A 14,307-nucleotide genomic window follows, 5' to 3' on the forward strand; every position below is an offset into this window, starting at 1 on the left:
AAGCCATTGCCTTGTATACTTTAAGTGAGTAAACAGTATGGTACCTTAATTATACCTTAAGAAAGTTGCTATAAATCAAAACAAAAAAACTTGGTATCCTGGTTTTGAAATGGACATACCAGTATGAGGCTCAAAATAAATTCTTAAAAAAAAAAAAAATCCTAGCTGTGGACACTGAAAAGACTTAGAAATAATAACCAACCCAGTCGCACTCCTGCGTCTAGACTATGGTGTCTAAATACAATTTCTCATGAGAAAAAAAACCCCACCCAAAACCAAAAAAAACCCAGGGCTCCTTAGAGAAATGTCTGATTCCAAATCCAGAAAGCAAGAAAGCTATTAAAGACTACTGGGGTTTCACATCAAAAGGACTCAGGCTACAAAAAAAAAAAAAAGGACACAGGCTACAACTGCTTGAAGATAAGACAATTTGAGTCTCAACAACAATAATAATAATAATTGCAATGGAGTAAAAACATAAAGTATGGGGTCTTCCCTGATGGCGCAATGGTTAAGAATCCGCCTGCCAATGCAGGAGACACGGGTTCAAGCCCTGGCCTGGGAAGATCCCACATGCTGAGGAGCAACTAACCCCGTGCACCACAACTCCTGAGCCTGCAAGCCACAACTACTGAGCCCATGCTCCGCAACAGGAGAAGCCACCGCAATGAGAAGCCCGTGCACTGCAACGAAGAGTAGCTCCTGCTCACAACTAGAGAAAGCCCGCATGCAGCAAAGAAGACCCAATGCAGCCAAAAATAAAAATATAAAAATAAATAAATTTATATTAAAAAAACCCATGGGCTTCCCTGGTGGCGCAGTGGTTGAGAGTCCGCCTGCCGATGCAGGGGACACGGGTTCGTGCCCCGGTCTGGGAAGATCCCACATGCCACGGAGCGGCTAGGCCCGTGAGCCATGGCCGCTGAGCCTGCGCATCCAGAGCCTGTGCTCCGCAGTGGGAGAGGCCACAACAGTGAGAGGCCCGCGTACCAACAAACAAACAAAAAAAAAAACCCATAAAGTATGTTAAAATCCATGAGTTCACAGGGATATTCAAAATAAACAAATTTCACTGGTTATCTTTGGAGTTTGCCAAGGAACTATCTCATTCTTTTGAAAACTAGTAAATAAAAGGGGGAAAAAAAGGCAAGAATTTACTCTGCCTTTCCTATACAAAATGTCCCTGGTGGTAACTGAATAGCTGATGAGAAGTTTCTCTTTCTAGAAGCATACCAGATAATAAATGAAGAAAGAACGATACATTAGAATATCACTATTTTGTGGCTTAAAGACTTAAATATAAGACATGACACCATAAAACTCCTAGAAGAGAACATAGGCAAAACATTCTCTGACATAAATCGTACCAATGTTTTCTTAGGTCAGTATCCCAAGGCAATAGAAATAAAAGCAGGGACTTCCCTGGTGGTCCAGTGGTTAAAAATCCACCTTCCAGTGCAGGGTATGTGGGTTTGATCCCTGGTCAGGGAACTAAGATCCCACATGCCACCAGGCAACTAAGTCCGCATGCTGCAACTACTGAGCCTACATGCCACAGCTAGAGAGCCTGTGTGTTGCAACTACAGAGCCCATGCGCCACAACCAGAGAGAAGCCCACACGCCACAATGAAAGATCCTGCGTGCCACAACTAAGACCTGATGCAGCCAAAAATAAATAAATAATTTTTTAAAAGGGAAGAAATAAAAGCAAAAATAAACACATGGGACCTAATCAGACTTATAAGCTTTTGCACAGCCAAGGAAACCATAAATAAAATGAAAAGACAACCTACAGACTGGGAGAAAATATTTGTTACTATTTTTTAGGTATAGTAATAGTACTGTAGTTACATTTAAAATAGTCCTTATCTTTTAGAGACACATATTGAAATATTTATGGTTGAAATATGATGATGCTGGGATTTACTTCAAAATAACCCAAAGGAAGAGGGCAGTGTAGATTTAATAAGATTAGCTATGAGTTGACTGCTGAAGTTGGAGGAGGGGTTCATGGAGTTTCATTACACTATTCTCTGTATGTGTTTGGAACTGTCTATACTAGAGAGCTAAAAAGGGGGAAAAATTAAAATTGGCATCAGGAAGTTAAATCATATGATCAAAGACACAAAGTAGCCATCACATTTTCCCCACCTACCTGTTCTGTTCTTCCGTTTTTCTCGCTCTGCTTTTAGCTCCTCCATGGCTTGAGATTTCTTATCTAGTTTCTCATCCCGTTTGGAACGTCGTTCCTTGTTATGGGATGTTACCTGGGAAGGGAAAAATATGTAGGATGGCTCTTTTTACCAACAGCTGATGATAACATTCTCTATACCTAAAAATCATTCAGTTCTCCAATGTGAATCTATATATATTGGTTGCAGAAATTGAAATTTGCTTAAGAGGAGAGAGCATCCTCTTGTGGACAAAGAGGATAGAGCAGTAAAGTCAGTCCTTGTCTTACCTGCCTAATAAACAGAAAGCCTAAGAAGTATAAGATAAACACTTTCCGGAAGGACTCCCTAGATCACAGCTAGTATATGTTAATACTGTCAACAAAGCTTTTTGTGATAAATGCAGAGATGACTAATTTTCCCAGCTACATTTATTACCAAGTCCAGGATGACATACACCTGAGTAAACATCATAACCGATTCAGCTACCCGGGACAGGAAGTTTACAAACTTTCCCTTAAGGAGTGCTCACACACCAATGAGCTGCTTTTTACATGCAGACTTGAGTAGAATTCCCATGGAGTTAAACAGCACAGCTAATGGTGAAATGATATGTCCAGAGATTAATGAAACCTATAAGATGAAGATAGTACATAAATAGTCTTGCACTAACTGACCTAGGCTGATTAATATAAACCCATCTTTTATATAAACACACATACACACTCAAAATAGAGGTTTTATTCTTTGAATAACGAGGACTATTGAATCTCCTACCTGAGATTCTTGAATCTGTGTCAGTTTCTTCTTTTCCTGCTCCTCTTCTTGCTTTTTCTTTTTTTCTTTCTTTTCTTTCTTTTTGGCTGTTTTCAGTTTTTTCCTGATTTCAAATCTGTTTAAAATATATTTATTTGGTTTTTAAGTGGCAATGAAATATTTGTAGACTGATTTCTATTACGTAGGAGAAAGGAATTAAGTGCGGGGAAGGAGTTAATAAATGTTTTGGTTTCCTGTAAGAAACTCCAGGGCTTCCCTGGTGGCGCAGTGGTTGGGAGTCCGCCTGCCGATGCAGGGGAACAATGTATCTTATAAGTACATTAGAAATATTGAATATAAATACACCAGAAGTACTTGAAAGCATTAAGGTGGAATAGACTTAAAATGAGAGAATACTGAGGATACTGTTGTATCCTGTTAGTAACGCACTGCTCTTCCTCAACTTCACATAATGGAAGAAAATAGTTGATTCTTGGATCAACTCCAATGGTGTCCTATTAGAAACATAATGAAGCCACAGAGAGCCACTCTCCCGTTGCGGAGCACAGGCTCCAGACGCGCAGGCTCAGTGGCTATGGCTCACGGGCCTAGTCGCTCCGCGGCATGTGGGATCTTCCCGGACCAGGGCACAAACCCGTGTCCCCTGCATTGGCAGGCGGACTCTCAACCACTGTGCCACCTGGGAAGCCCCACTGTCACATTTTTAAGGTGGTCAAGACACAGGCTGTATTTTAAAAACACCACTCTCCATCTTTCTTCATTAGGAAAAATGCCTCCCTCAGCTCCACCCCAGCAAACATGTGAATAAATATGCTATTCTCTTAAACAAATGCAATCTAGGCTCTCTCCCTGTAACAAAAAGCAGGCTTTTATGAAACAAAACTATTTTTTTGTGTGTGAATTTAAGGAACTTTATGGAAGGAATAAAATAAATATTAAACTCTTTTCATAACATTCTAAAATAAACCCAATATGAAATTTTTTACTTAGTTCTTAATAGGGTCAATATACAAAAATTAACTGTATTTCTATATACTTGCAATGAATAATCCAAAAACGAAACAAAGAAAACAATTCCATTTACAGTAGCATCCAAAAGAATACAATATTTAGTAATAAATTTAACAAAACAAGTGCTAGTCTTTCACACCCAAAACTAAAGGACTGTTGAAAGAAATTAAATAATACCTAAGTAAGTAGAAAGATATCACATTCATGGATTAAAAGACTTAATATTAGATGGCAATACTTCCAAATTTGATAAACAGATTCAACACAATTCCTATAAAAGTCCCAGCTGCTTCTTTCGCTGTTGCAGAAATTGATAAGCTGATACTAAAATTCCTATGGGAATGCAGAGGGCCCCATATAGCCAAAACAATTTTGAAGAACGAAGGTGGAGGACTTAACACTTCCCAAGTTAAAAATTGACTATATAGCTACAGTAATCAAAACAGTATGGTACTGGCATAACCATAAACATAATGATCAATGGAACAGAATACAGTCAACAAATAAATCCATATATCTACGAACAACTGATTTTCAACAATGGTGCCAAGACTGGGGAAAGAACAGTCTCTTCAACAAGTGGTACTGGGACAACTGGATAGCTACATGCCAAAGAAGAAAGTTAGACTCTTACTTCACACCATATACAAAAAATGATCTCAAAATGGATCAACAAGGGGGAGAGGGATAAATTAGGAGGTTGGGATTAACATATACACACTACTATACATAAAACAGATAATCAACAAAGGCCTACTGTATAGTACAGGGAACTCTACTCAATACTCTGTAACAACCTGCATGGGAAAAGAACCTGAAAAAGAATAGATATATGTACATGTATAACTGAATCACTTTGCCGTACACTTGAAACTAACACAACATTGTAAATCAACTGTACTCCAATATAAAATTTTTAAAAATGGATCAATGATCTAAACATAAGACCTACAACGACAAAACTCTTACAAGAAAACATCTGGGTAAATACTCATGAACGTGGATTTGGTAAGATTCTTAGATATCAAAAGCTGCAGCAAGAAAAGAAAAAATTTATTGTGCATAAAAATTTTTAAATTTTGTGCATTAAACAATACTTGACAGTGAAAAATACAACCTACAGAATGGGAGAAAATATTTGCAAATCATGTTATCTGATAAGGGTCTACTAACCAGAATATATAAAGAACTCTTATAACTCAACAACAAAAAGACAAATAACCCAATTAACAAATATGCAAAGCACTTGAACAGACATTTCTCCAACAAGGATTTGAAAAGATTCTAAACATCATTAGTCAACAGGAAAATGCAAATCAAAACCACAATAAGACACTTCACATTTACCAGGACAGCTATTATCAAAAAAAGAAAAAAATAACAAGTGTTGGCAAGGATGTGGACAAACTGGAACTCATATATTGCTGGTGGGAATGTAAAATGGTACAGCTGTTATGGAAAACAGTTTGGTGGTTTCTCAAAAAGTTAAACATAAAATTACCATATGACTCAGCAATTCCACTCCTATGTATATACCCAAAAGAATTGAAAATAGATACTCAAATATTTGTACATGAATGTTCATAGTAGCACTATTCACAACAGCAAAGATATCAAAACAGATTAATAAATAAAATGTGGTATATACACATAATGGAATATTATTCAGCCATAAAAAGGAATGAAGTACTGATACATGCTACATGAATGAACTTCAAATATATGTTAAGTGAAAGAAGCCAGGCACAAAAGACTACATATTTATGATTCCATTTATATAAAATGCCCAGAAATAGGCAAATCTATAGAGACAGAAAGTAAGTTAGTGGCTTCCTAAGGCTAGGAGCAATAGAGGGAACTGAGTACCAATAAGTACAGGGTTTTTTTCTGGGGTGATGATAATGTTCTGAAATTAATTGTGGTGATGGCTACACAACTTTATGAATGTATAAAAAACCACCGAACCACTTTCAACCACTTTCAATGGGTAGATTCTATGGTGTGTAAACTACATCTCAATAAAGTTATTTTTAAAAGTTAATACCTGAGGTGCTGAGAAAACTGGACAGCTACATGTAAAAGAATGAAATTAGAACATTTTCTAACACCATATCCAAAAATAAACTCAAAATGGATTAAAGACCTAAATGTAAGACCAGAAACCATAAAACTCTTAGAGGAAAACACAGGCAGAACACTCTTTGACATAAATCGCAGCAATATTTTTTTGGATGTCTCCTAAAGCAAAGGAAATAAAAGTAAAAATAAACAAATGGGACCTAATTAAACTTAAAAGCTTTTGCATAGCAAAGGAAACCATCAACAAAACAAAAAGACAACCTACTGAATGGGAGAAAATATTTGCAAATGATATGACTAATACACAGTTAATATCAAAAAAATATATATATAAACAGCTCATACAACCCAACATCAAAAAAACAAACAACCTGATTAAAAAATGGGCAGAAGACCTGAAGAGACATTTTTCCAAAGAGGAAATGCAGATGGCCCACAGGTGCATGAAAAGATCTCAACATTGCTAATCATCAGGGAAATGCAAGTCAAAACCCCAATGAGATATTACCTCACACCTGTCAGAACGGCCATCATCAAAAAGAACACAAATAACAAATGTTGGTGAGGATGTGGAGAAAGTTAACTGGCGCAGCCACTGTGGAAAAGAGTACAGAGGTTTCTCTAAAAATAGATACTTCCTTGGTGGTCCAGTGGTAAAGAATCCGCCTTACAATGCAGGGGACGCAGGTTCGATTCCTGGTCAGGGAACTAAGATCCTACATGCTGTGGGGCAACTAAGCCTGCATGCCACAACTACTGAGCCCACACGCCTCAACTAGACCCCGTGTGCCGCAAACTACAGCGCCCACGCACCCTGGAGCCTGCACGCCAAAACTAGAGAGGAGTCCGCGCGCCATGATGAAAGACCCAGCGTGCCTCAACGAAGATCCCACGTGCCTCAACTAAGACCCGATGCAGCCAAAAATAAATAAAATAAAATTAATAATAATTAAAAAAACTAAGAATAGGGACTTCCCTGGTGGTCCAGTGGGTACGACTCTGAGCTCCCAATGCAGGGGGCCTGGGTTCAATTCCTGGTCAGGGAACTAGATCCCACATGCATGCCACAACTAAACCCCGTGTGCCGCAACTAAGGCCCGGTGCAGCCTAAATAAATAAATAATAAATAAATATTTGCAAATGAAGCAACTGACAAAGGATTAATCTCCAAAATTTACAACCAGCTCATGCAGCTCAATATCAAAAAAACAAACAACCCAATCCAAAAATGGGCAGAAGACCTAAATAGACATTTCTCCAAAGAAGATATACAGATTGCCAACAGACACATGAAAGGATGCTCAACATCATTAATCATTAGAGAAATGCAAATCAAAACTACAATGAGATATCATCTCATACCAGAAAAGCAGAAACTAACACACCATTGTAAAGCAATTATACTCCAATAAAGATGTTAAAAAAAAGAAACCAAAAGGTAATAATAATAATAAATAAATATTTTTTAAAATATTAAAAAAAAAAGAAAAACCTAAAAATAGAACTACCATATGACCCAGTAATTCCACTCCTGGGTATACACCTGAAAAACAAAAATGCTAATTCCAAAAGACACATACACTACCATGTTCATAGCAGTATTATTTGCAATTGCCAAAATATGGAATGAATGGATAAAGAAGATGTGGTGTATATACATACAATAGAATACTACTCAGTCATAAAAAAGAATGAAACTTTGCCATTTACAACAACATGGATGAACTCAGAGGAGACTATGCTACGTGAAATAAGTCAGACACAGAAAGACAAACACTGTATGCTATCAAGTATATGTGAAATCTAAAAAATACAACAAACTAGTGAATATAATAAAAAAGAAACAGATTCATAGATATAGAGAACAAACGAGTGCTTACCAGTGGGGAGAAGGAAGCAGGGAGAGGTAATATAGGGGTAGGGGATTAGGAGGTACAAACTATTATGTATAAAATAAGCTAAAGGATATATTGTACGACACAGGGAATATAGCCAATATTTTATAATAACTATAAGTGGAGTATAACCTTTAAAAACTGTGAATCACTAAATTATGCATCTGTAACTTATATAATATTGTACATCAACTATACTTCAATTTTAAAAAAGTTAACAGCTTATATTTACATTATGTTCTTATATGTATTATCTCACTGAAGACTTACAACAATCCCCAACGAGAAAGCTGAGGAATGAGGAGGGTAAGTGACTAATTCAGATAACCTGGACAGTGAGTTTGACTTGAGCCTGGATTTTCTTTCTTCTTCTTCTTTTTTTAAAAAAATATTTATTTATTTGGCTGCATTGGGTCTTAGTTGCAGCACACGGGATCTTCGTTGTGGCATGTGGGATGTTTCCTTGTGGCGCACGGGCTCCAGAGCACACGGGCTCAGTAGCTGTGGCAGCGGGCTCTCTAGCTGCAGCGTGCAGGCTCTAGAGCACACAGACTTAGTTGCCCTGCGGCACATGGGATCTTAGTTCCCTGACCAGGGATGGAATCCACATCCCCTGCATTGGAAGGCAGATCCTTAACCGCTGGACCACCAGGGAAGTCCTGAGCCTAGACTTTCTGATGGAAATGTCAGTGCTCTTTGCACAACCAAGCTACCTTTATGCTGCCTGCACTTACCTTTAAAAAAAAAATTTTTTTTTAATAAAAAAAGAGGAAGCTCTAGAATAGGTGAAGAATCTAACAACCAAAAATGATACCTCACTACTGGTGTTGCTGGCTATAAAACAGGATGCTAATGGTGTTTACATTAAAAACATGGAGAAAGTTTCTGAGTTACCATATTGTACTGCCTTGCAGCTAAACAAATGAGCTACAAAAACCTCCATTTTCTGTGAATGGCTCTGAACTTCTGTCTTAATTATCGTCATTGTAAACATTCTTCCAATCACTAAAAAAGTCACAGAATCAGTCAGTCAACTGCTTCAGTCATATAAGGTGAAAAATAAAAAACCCAAGTTTGAGATCAGCCACCCACTACTCTTGAGCTACTTTGTGATTTTATCATAGGGCCCTATTGGCCTTATATGAGAACCTCTTGTTATGCTCTCCCCAATTCAGAAATACAAATTTCAGAAGTCATTCTTAACCATGTGGCAACTGTGGTAGTTTCTTAAGTCCTGTTTGTTCCAATACAGGTAACCGTGGAAGCATTCACACTCAAAACAAATGTCTATTACTTGCTGCTGACTGAAAGCCAAACATTCTTGTCTAGAATAACTCACCAGACTTAATATGGTCTCCAGAAGGGACAGACAGGCTCCCAGACGAAATGGGACTAACTGCTGCCAAGGAAAATGCTTCTGTTTATTTTGCAATATTAGGTAGGTAGGGAAGGATCCAAATTGTGAGGACTATTTTATCTCCTGAGACAAAGTCAAGTTTATTTCACCTTGAAATTCTGTTAGGAGATAAGGAAAAACTTCCGCCATTTAAATATGGCAAAAGTAATCCAAAATACTGAAGCAGCTTTGTATATCAAAATGCAATTTAACATTTGAGCTTAAAAAAAAATACAAAAAGCATGCTGGGAGGATAGTCAGATTCCTAACTCATAAATAATGAGAAGAAATTTCAAGTCTTGAATCCTGTGAAGACAGGGCTCCAAATGTGAACTTTGGGAAATTACTTTATTATTTTATTTTATCATTAAGACTACCACTTTACCTTTTTTTTAACACCTCCCTCTTCTCTATGCGGTTGAACAGTTCTTGCTCTCTCTCCTTTTCTGTCATCTGTTCCAGACGGGCCCTGTCTTCCTCATCTCCCATGAGGTCTTCTCCATAGCCATCATGGAATTCCTCATCTTCTGAGGAAGAGTCTGAATCTGAACTGGAGGAGGAGCTGTTGCTGTCAGAATCTGACACTTCACCTGCAACAAAGGACCAAACACAAGATTAGGTGATGCTGCAGAAGACAGAGCCACAGGTGGCCCCACAGTGTTGATAATCATTACCCCTTGGCTCTTCTAGGTGAAGTGGAACATGGTCATCTCACCTCCCTTGGGAAAAGCTTTGGTCTGCCTTTGGCAAATGCAAACACATGTTACAGAAACTTAGGCTGGATTAAGAAACCAACATGATCTTTTTAATTTGACTTTTGTATTTTGAAAAAATTACAGACCTACAGAAAAAAGTTGCAAGAATAATTCAACTCCCGTACATCTGTTACTTAGGTTCACCCATTGTTAACATCGCCAATTCACTTTCTGTCTACATACATAAAACAATTTATACATTTTTATCATTTATTTTGCTGAACTGAGAGTAAGCTGCAGAGATTGTGACCTTTCACCCCTAAATACTTCTTGTAAAAAGGAGTCTCTTATATAACCAAGTATACAATGATCAAACTCAGGAAATTTAACATTTAAGAAATAGCATTATCTGACATACAGTCCATATTCAATTTTCATAATAAGTATACGGAGATGCTTTGAGACTGTGTAAACATCTTGTTCCTCAACAAACTATCATCCAGTGGTTTTAACACTCGTTGATAACACTTCAATTATTACTATGATGGTTGAAAATGGTGATTGTCTAACTATACTTTCTTCTACATTTATTAGTTGGCATTTAAAAAAATCAATGTTTTAATAAGTCATTAAATGGGTTAGTGAATTCCTAATGATACTGGATCTTGGTAGGACAAAGGGTGATGGAAAAAAGCATTACATATTGTAACTGAGTATTATGTTAAACTAGCAAAAGCAGGTTAGGCCAATTCTGTACAAGCCACTTTGTATATACACATTATTACTCAAAACAAATATAAAGTTTACCATTTTAGTCCTGGAACAAGTTCACTTTCAAACTAGTGTTAGCAAAAATTCTCATTTCAAAACAACATTTTTTACTGAGTTTTGTATCTGGTTCAAGGATTTTCCCCCTATGAATAACCAAGAAAAAGGAAAGAGAAGGCACTCAGTTAAGGTAAATGGAGACTCTAACGCAGGGAATCCTCATGGGTTTCCTGGATGGGTTTCAAGGGCTTCACTAACGCTTTGGAATGCATGTATTTTTCTTGCTTCATTCAGATTCTAAACAGACCATGACCACTGAAAAGATTAGAGACCCCTGCAATAAAGGAAGAGGCCATGCTGTAATTGTAATGCAGGCACCTTTTCCCTCCATTTCTGACTGCAGCTTCTACTAAATAAGAGTTCACTCCCAAGTCTGCACCACTTGACTCACCTTCTTCAGGGGCTGAGCTCTCAGCTGAACTGTCTTTGTCCGAACTGCCTGAAGAAGCAGTTTTATTGGCCTGTTTCTTCATGGTTCCTTTCTTCTCTATTTTTCTGGCTTTTCCTTTCTTCTTATTTTTATTGCTCCCAAAAGTCCACTACAAGGAAAAAAAAAAAGGAAAATTGAACCAGGGATTTTATCGAGAAAAGCTGTAAGTTTCAAGAATTAAGAGTCTCTGACATTCATCAAAATGATTCCAAGTCTCTACTGCTTTGGATCCGAAACAAATACACTTTATAAGATGAAAGATATTGATTCTTGAAACCTTTGTTAAAACTTCATAACCTCGGGCTTCCCTGGTGGCGCAGTGGTTGAGAGTCTGCCTGCCGATGCAGGGGACACGGGTTCATGCCCCGGTCCGGGAGGATCCCACATGCTGCTAAGTGTCCGGAGCCTGTGCTCCACAACGGGAGAGGCCACAACAGTTAGAGGCCCACGTACCACAAAAAAAAAAAAAAACAAAACAAAAAAACTTCATAACCTCTGGTTTGTAATTTCTTAATGTCAGTAGATAATTGATATAATAAACATAAAATTTAATTAGTATACTTTTTATCAATAGAAAAGCAAATATATCAACTTAATGGCAAGTCAACTGAGTTAACTATAACTCAGTTGGTACAGGAAACAGCTTCTAATGTTTCCTGTGGCAGAGAGGTCAGCAATTGCTAGAGATTGGTATGTCTGGGTTTCAGTACACAGTGCATGGCTGAGTTCTGGAGTGGGTCCCAGGAAAGCAGGGAATAAAACTTTTTAGCAAGAGAAAACTTCAGAAAACACAGGGAGAAAATGATGAAGGCCACTCTTTGGCATGGATGGTAGTATCACTGGTACCAACTCCAAGGAGTCAGAAAGTATAGTAGATCATTAAAATATATATATACCTATATATATATAGGTGTATATATATATATATATATATACCTATATATATATATGTGTATATATATATATATTTAAATCTGCATATATTACACTACAACATAATGTTTACATTGGATCTTCAATAGGAGATCCCATACATCTAAATATAAGGAACCTGCAACTTGTATTATCAAACTAACAGGCAGGCAATACACAGTTGATCACTCCAAGGCCAAAAAAATCATCTTTATCAAGCACTTTAATTATAAGTCTGAAAGACCATAAAATCATTTTTTAAATTCACAGAGACTATTTAGTTACATTAAACCATACCTCCTTTGATATTTTAACTTGTCAATTTAGGAGAATGATTTTAGGTGAAAAATACTTTACTTGGAAACTTTATTTTATGTACTCTAAAAATAATATTCATAACCAGCAAGGGCCTACTGTATAGTACAGGGAACTATACTCAATAATAACCTATAGTGGAAAAGAATCTAAAAAAGAATATATATATAAAATAAAATAAAGTAAAATTCAAGACTTTCCTGGTGGCACAGTGGTTAAGAATCTGCCTGCCAATGCAGGGTACATGGGAATATTCATAACCAGCAAGGGCCTACTGTATAGCACAGGGAACTATACTCAATAATAACCTATAGTGGAAAAGAATCTAAAAAAGAATATATATATAAAATAAAATAAAGTAAAATTCAAGACTTTCCTGGTGGCACAGTGGTTAAGAATCTGCCTGCCAATGCAGGGTACATGGGTTTGAGCCCTGGTCCGGGAAGATTCCCACATGCTGCGGAGCAACTAGGCTCATGCACCACAACTACTGAGCCTGTGCTCTAGAGCCCACGAGACACAACTACTAAGCCCACGTGCCACAACTACTGAAGCCCACACGGCTAGAGCCCGTGCTCCACAACAAAGAGAAGCCACCGCAATGAGAAGCCCGCGCACCGCAACGAAGAGTAGCCCCCTCTCGCTGCAACTAGAGAAAGCCCGTGCAGAAATGAAGACCCAATGCAGCCATAAATGAATAAATAAATTTATTTTTAAAAATTAAATTAAATTAAAAATTTTAAAAAGTATATATAAAAACACTGAATCACTTTGCTGTACTCCTGAAACTAACACAACACTGTAAATCAACTATATTTCAATAAATATTTTTTAAAAACCCCGGAAATTGTAAAACAAACTGAGATAATACTAAATAAACCAATCAACCAACCAAGGAGGGGGAGGATAAAAAAATCAAAATAATATTCATCTTTCCATCATCACAGATTGAATTATAAATCTGGTATTAACATAAAAATTCTACATCTAATATTTAACAAAAGCACCAAGTCTTTGCTCCTTCTATAATGTGATCATATTATAAGGTGATCATAAATCTACCTCCTACTTCACAATAGCCAAGATCAGAAGTAAATTTACTTTGGAGTTTTTTTGGGGGTGTGGGGTGAAGGGAGAGTTCTGATGAGATTTCCACCTTAGAAATGTTCCAGATGAGCTATTTTTAAGAACTACAGTCTGTTAATTTACCTTGATAAAATATTGTGAAAGGGCACTATTTTAATCTTCTGATTTTTTATTTTAATTTACTCTTAGTTATTTTAATTGCCACTTTGTTTTTGTACTCAGGAGCTAGGAAGAAGGGACAAGTGAAAATAAAACAGCTCCATGTTCTAGAATGATGATATATTAAGTGAATAAATGATATATTAAGTAATATACCACTTATGTATTAAGTAATATACATTAACAGCGACTTCTCTTTATAAATGAATTTACTTCTCAAACTTTTAACAATTTAACACTTAGATCACTATTTAGAAAGAAATCCTAATGCTTCTCTTCTAAAAGCTATTTTTCAACCATCTGAAATCTTAATCATTCAAGGAAGATACTTTTTAGGTCAGTTTGAAAGAATCCAAAAGAGGCCAAAGTGTTCAGTTTCATAGTTAACTGAGCTAAAATATATCAACTTCTTATGCTGAGAATACAGATATTACTAGAGGCAATAATGTATAAAACATCTTTTGCATTGGCTTTGTTTACAGGAAATAGCACAACTATGCACATAGTAGTCAATATTTATTGGCTGGTTATGAAAATGAGCATGACCCATCTC

General features: G+C 36.8%; 1 protein-coding gene across 1 annotated transcript in view; it reads right to left on the bottom strand.

The window, feature by feature from the left end:
- The window catches only part of RTF1 (RTF1 homolog, Paf1/RNA polymerase II complex component), a 48,356-nt gene that overhangs the window by 13,156 nt on the left and 20,893 nt on the right, over nt 1-14,307 (bottom strand). The window contains exons 3-6 of the mRNA XM_024732564.1: nt 11,244-11,391; nt 9,715-9,919; nt 2,949-3,063; nt 2,156-2,267 (exon numbers count right to left, since the gene is read on the bottom strand). Of these exons, the coding sequence (XP_024588332.1) occupies nt 2,156-2,267; nt 2,949-3,063; nt 9,715-9,919; nt 11,244-11,391 (580 nt within the window). The remainder of the gene's footprint in view (nt 1-2,155; nt 2,268-2,948; nt 3,064-9,714; nt 9,920-11,243; nt 11,392-14,307) is intronic.

Source organism: Neophocaena asiaeorientalis, unplaced genomic scaffold (assembly GCF_003031525.2).
Source record: "Neophocaena asiaeorientalis asiaeorientalis breed wild unplaced genomic scaffold, Neophocaena_asiaeorientalis_V1.1 scaffold119, whole genome shotgun sequence".
Taxonomy (NCBI): domain Eukaryota; kingdom Metazoa; phylum Chordata; class Mammalia; order Artiodactyla; family Phocoenidae; genus Neophocaena; species Neophocaena asiaeorientalis.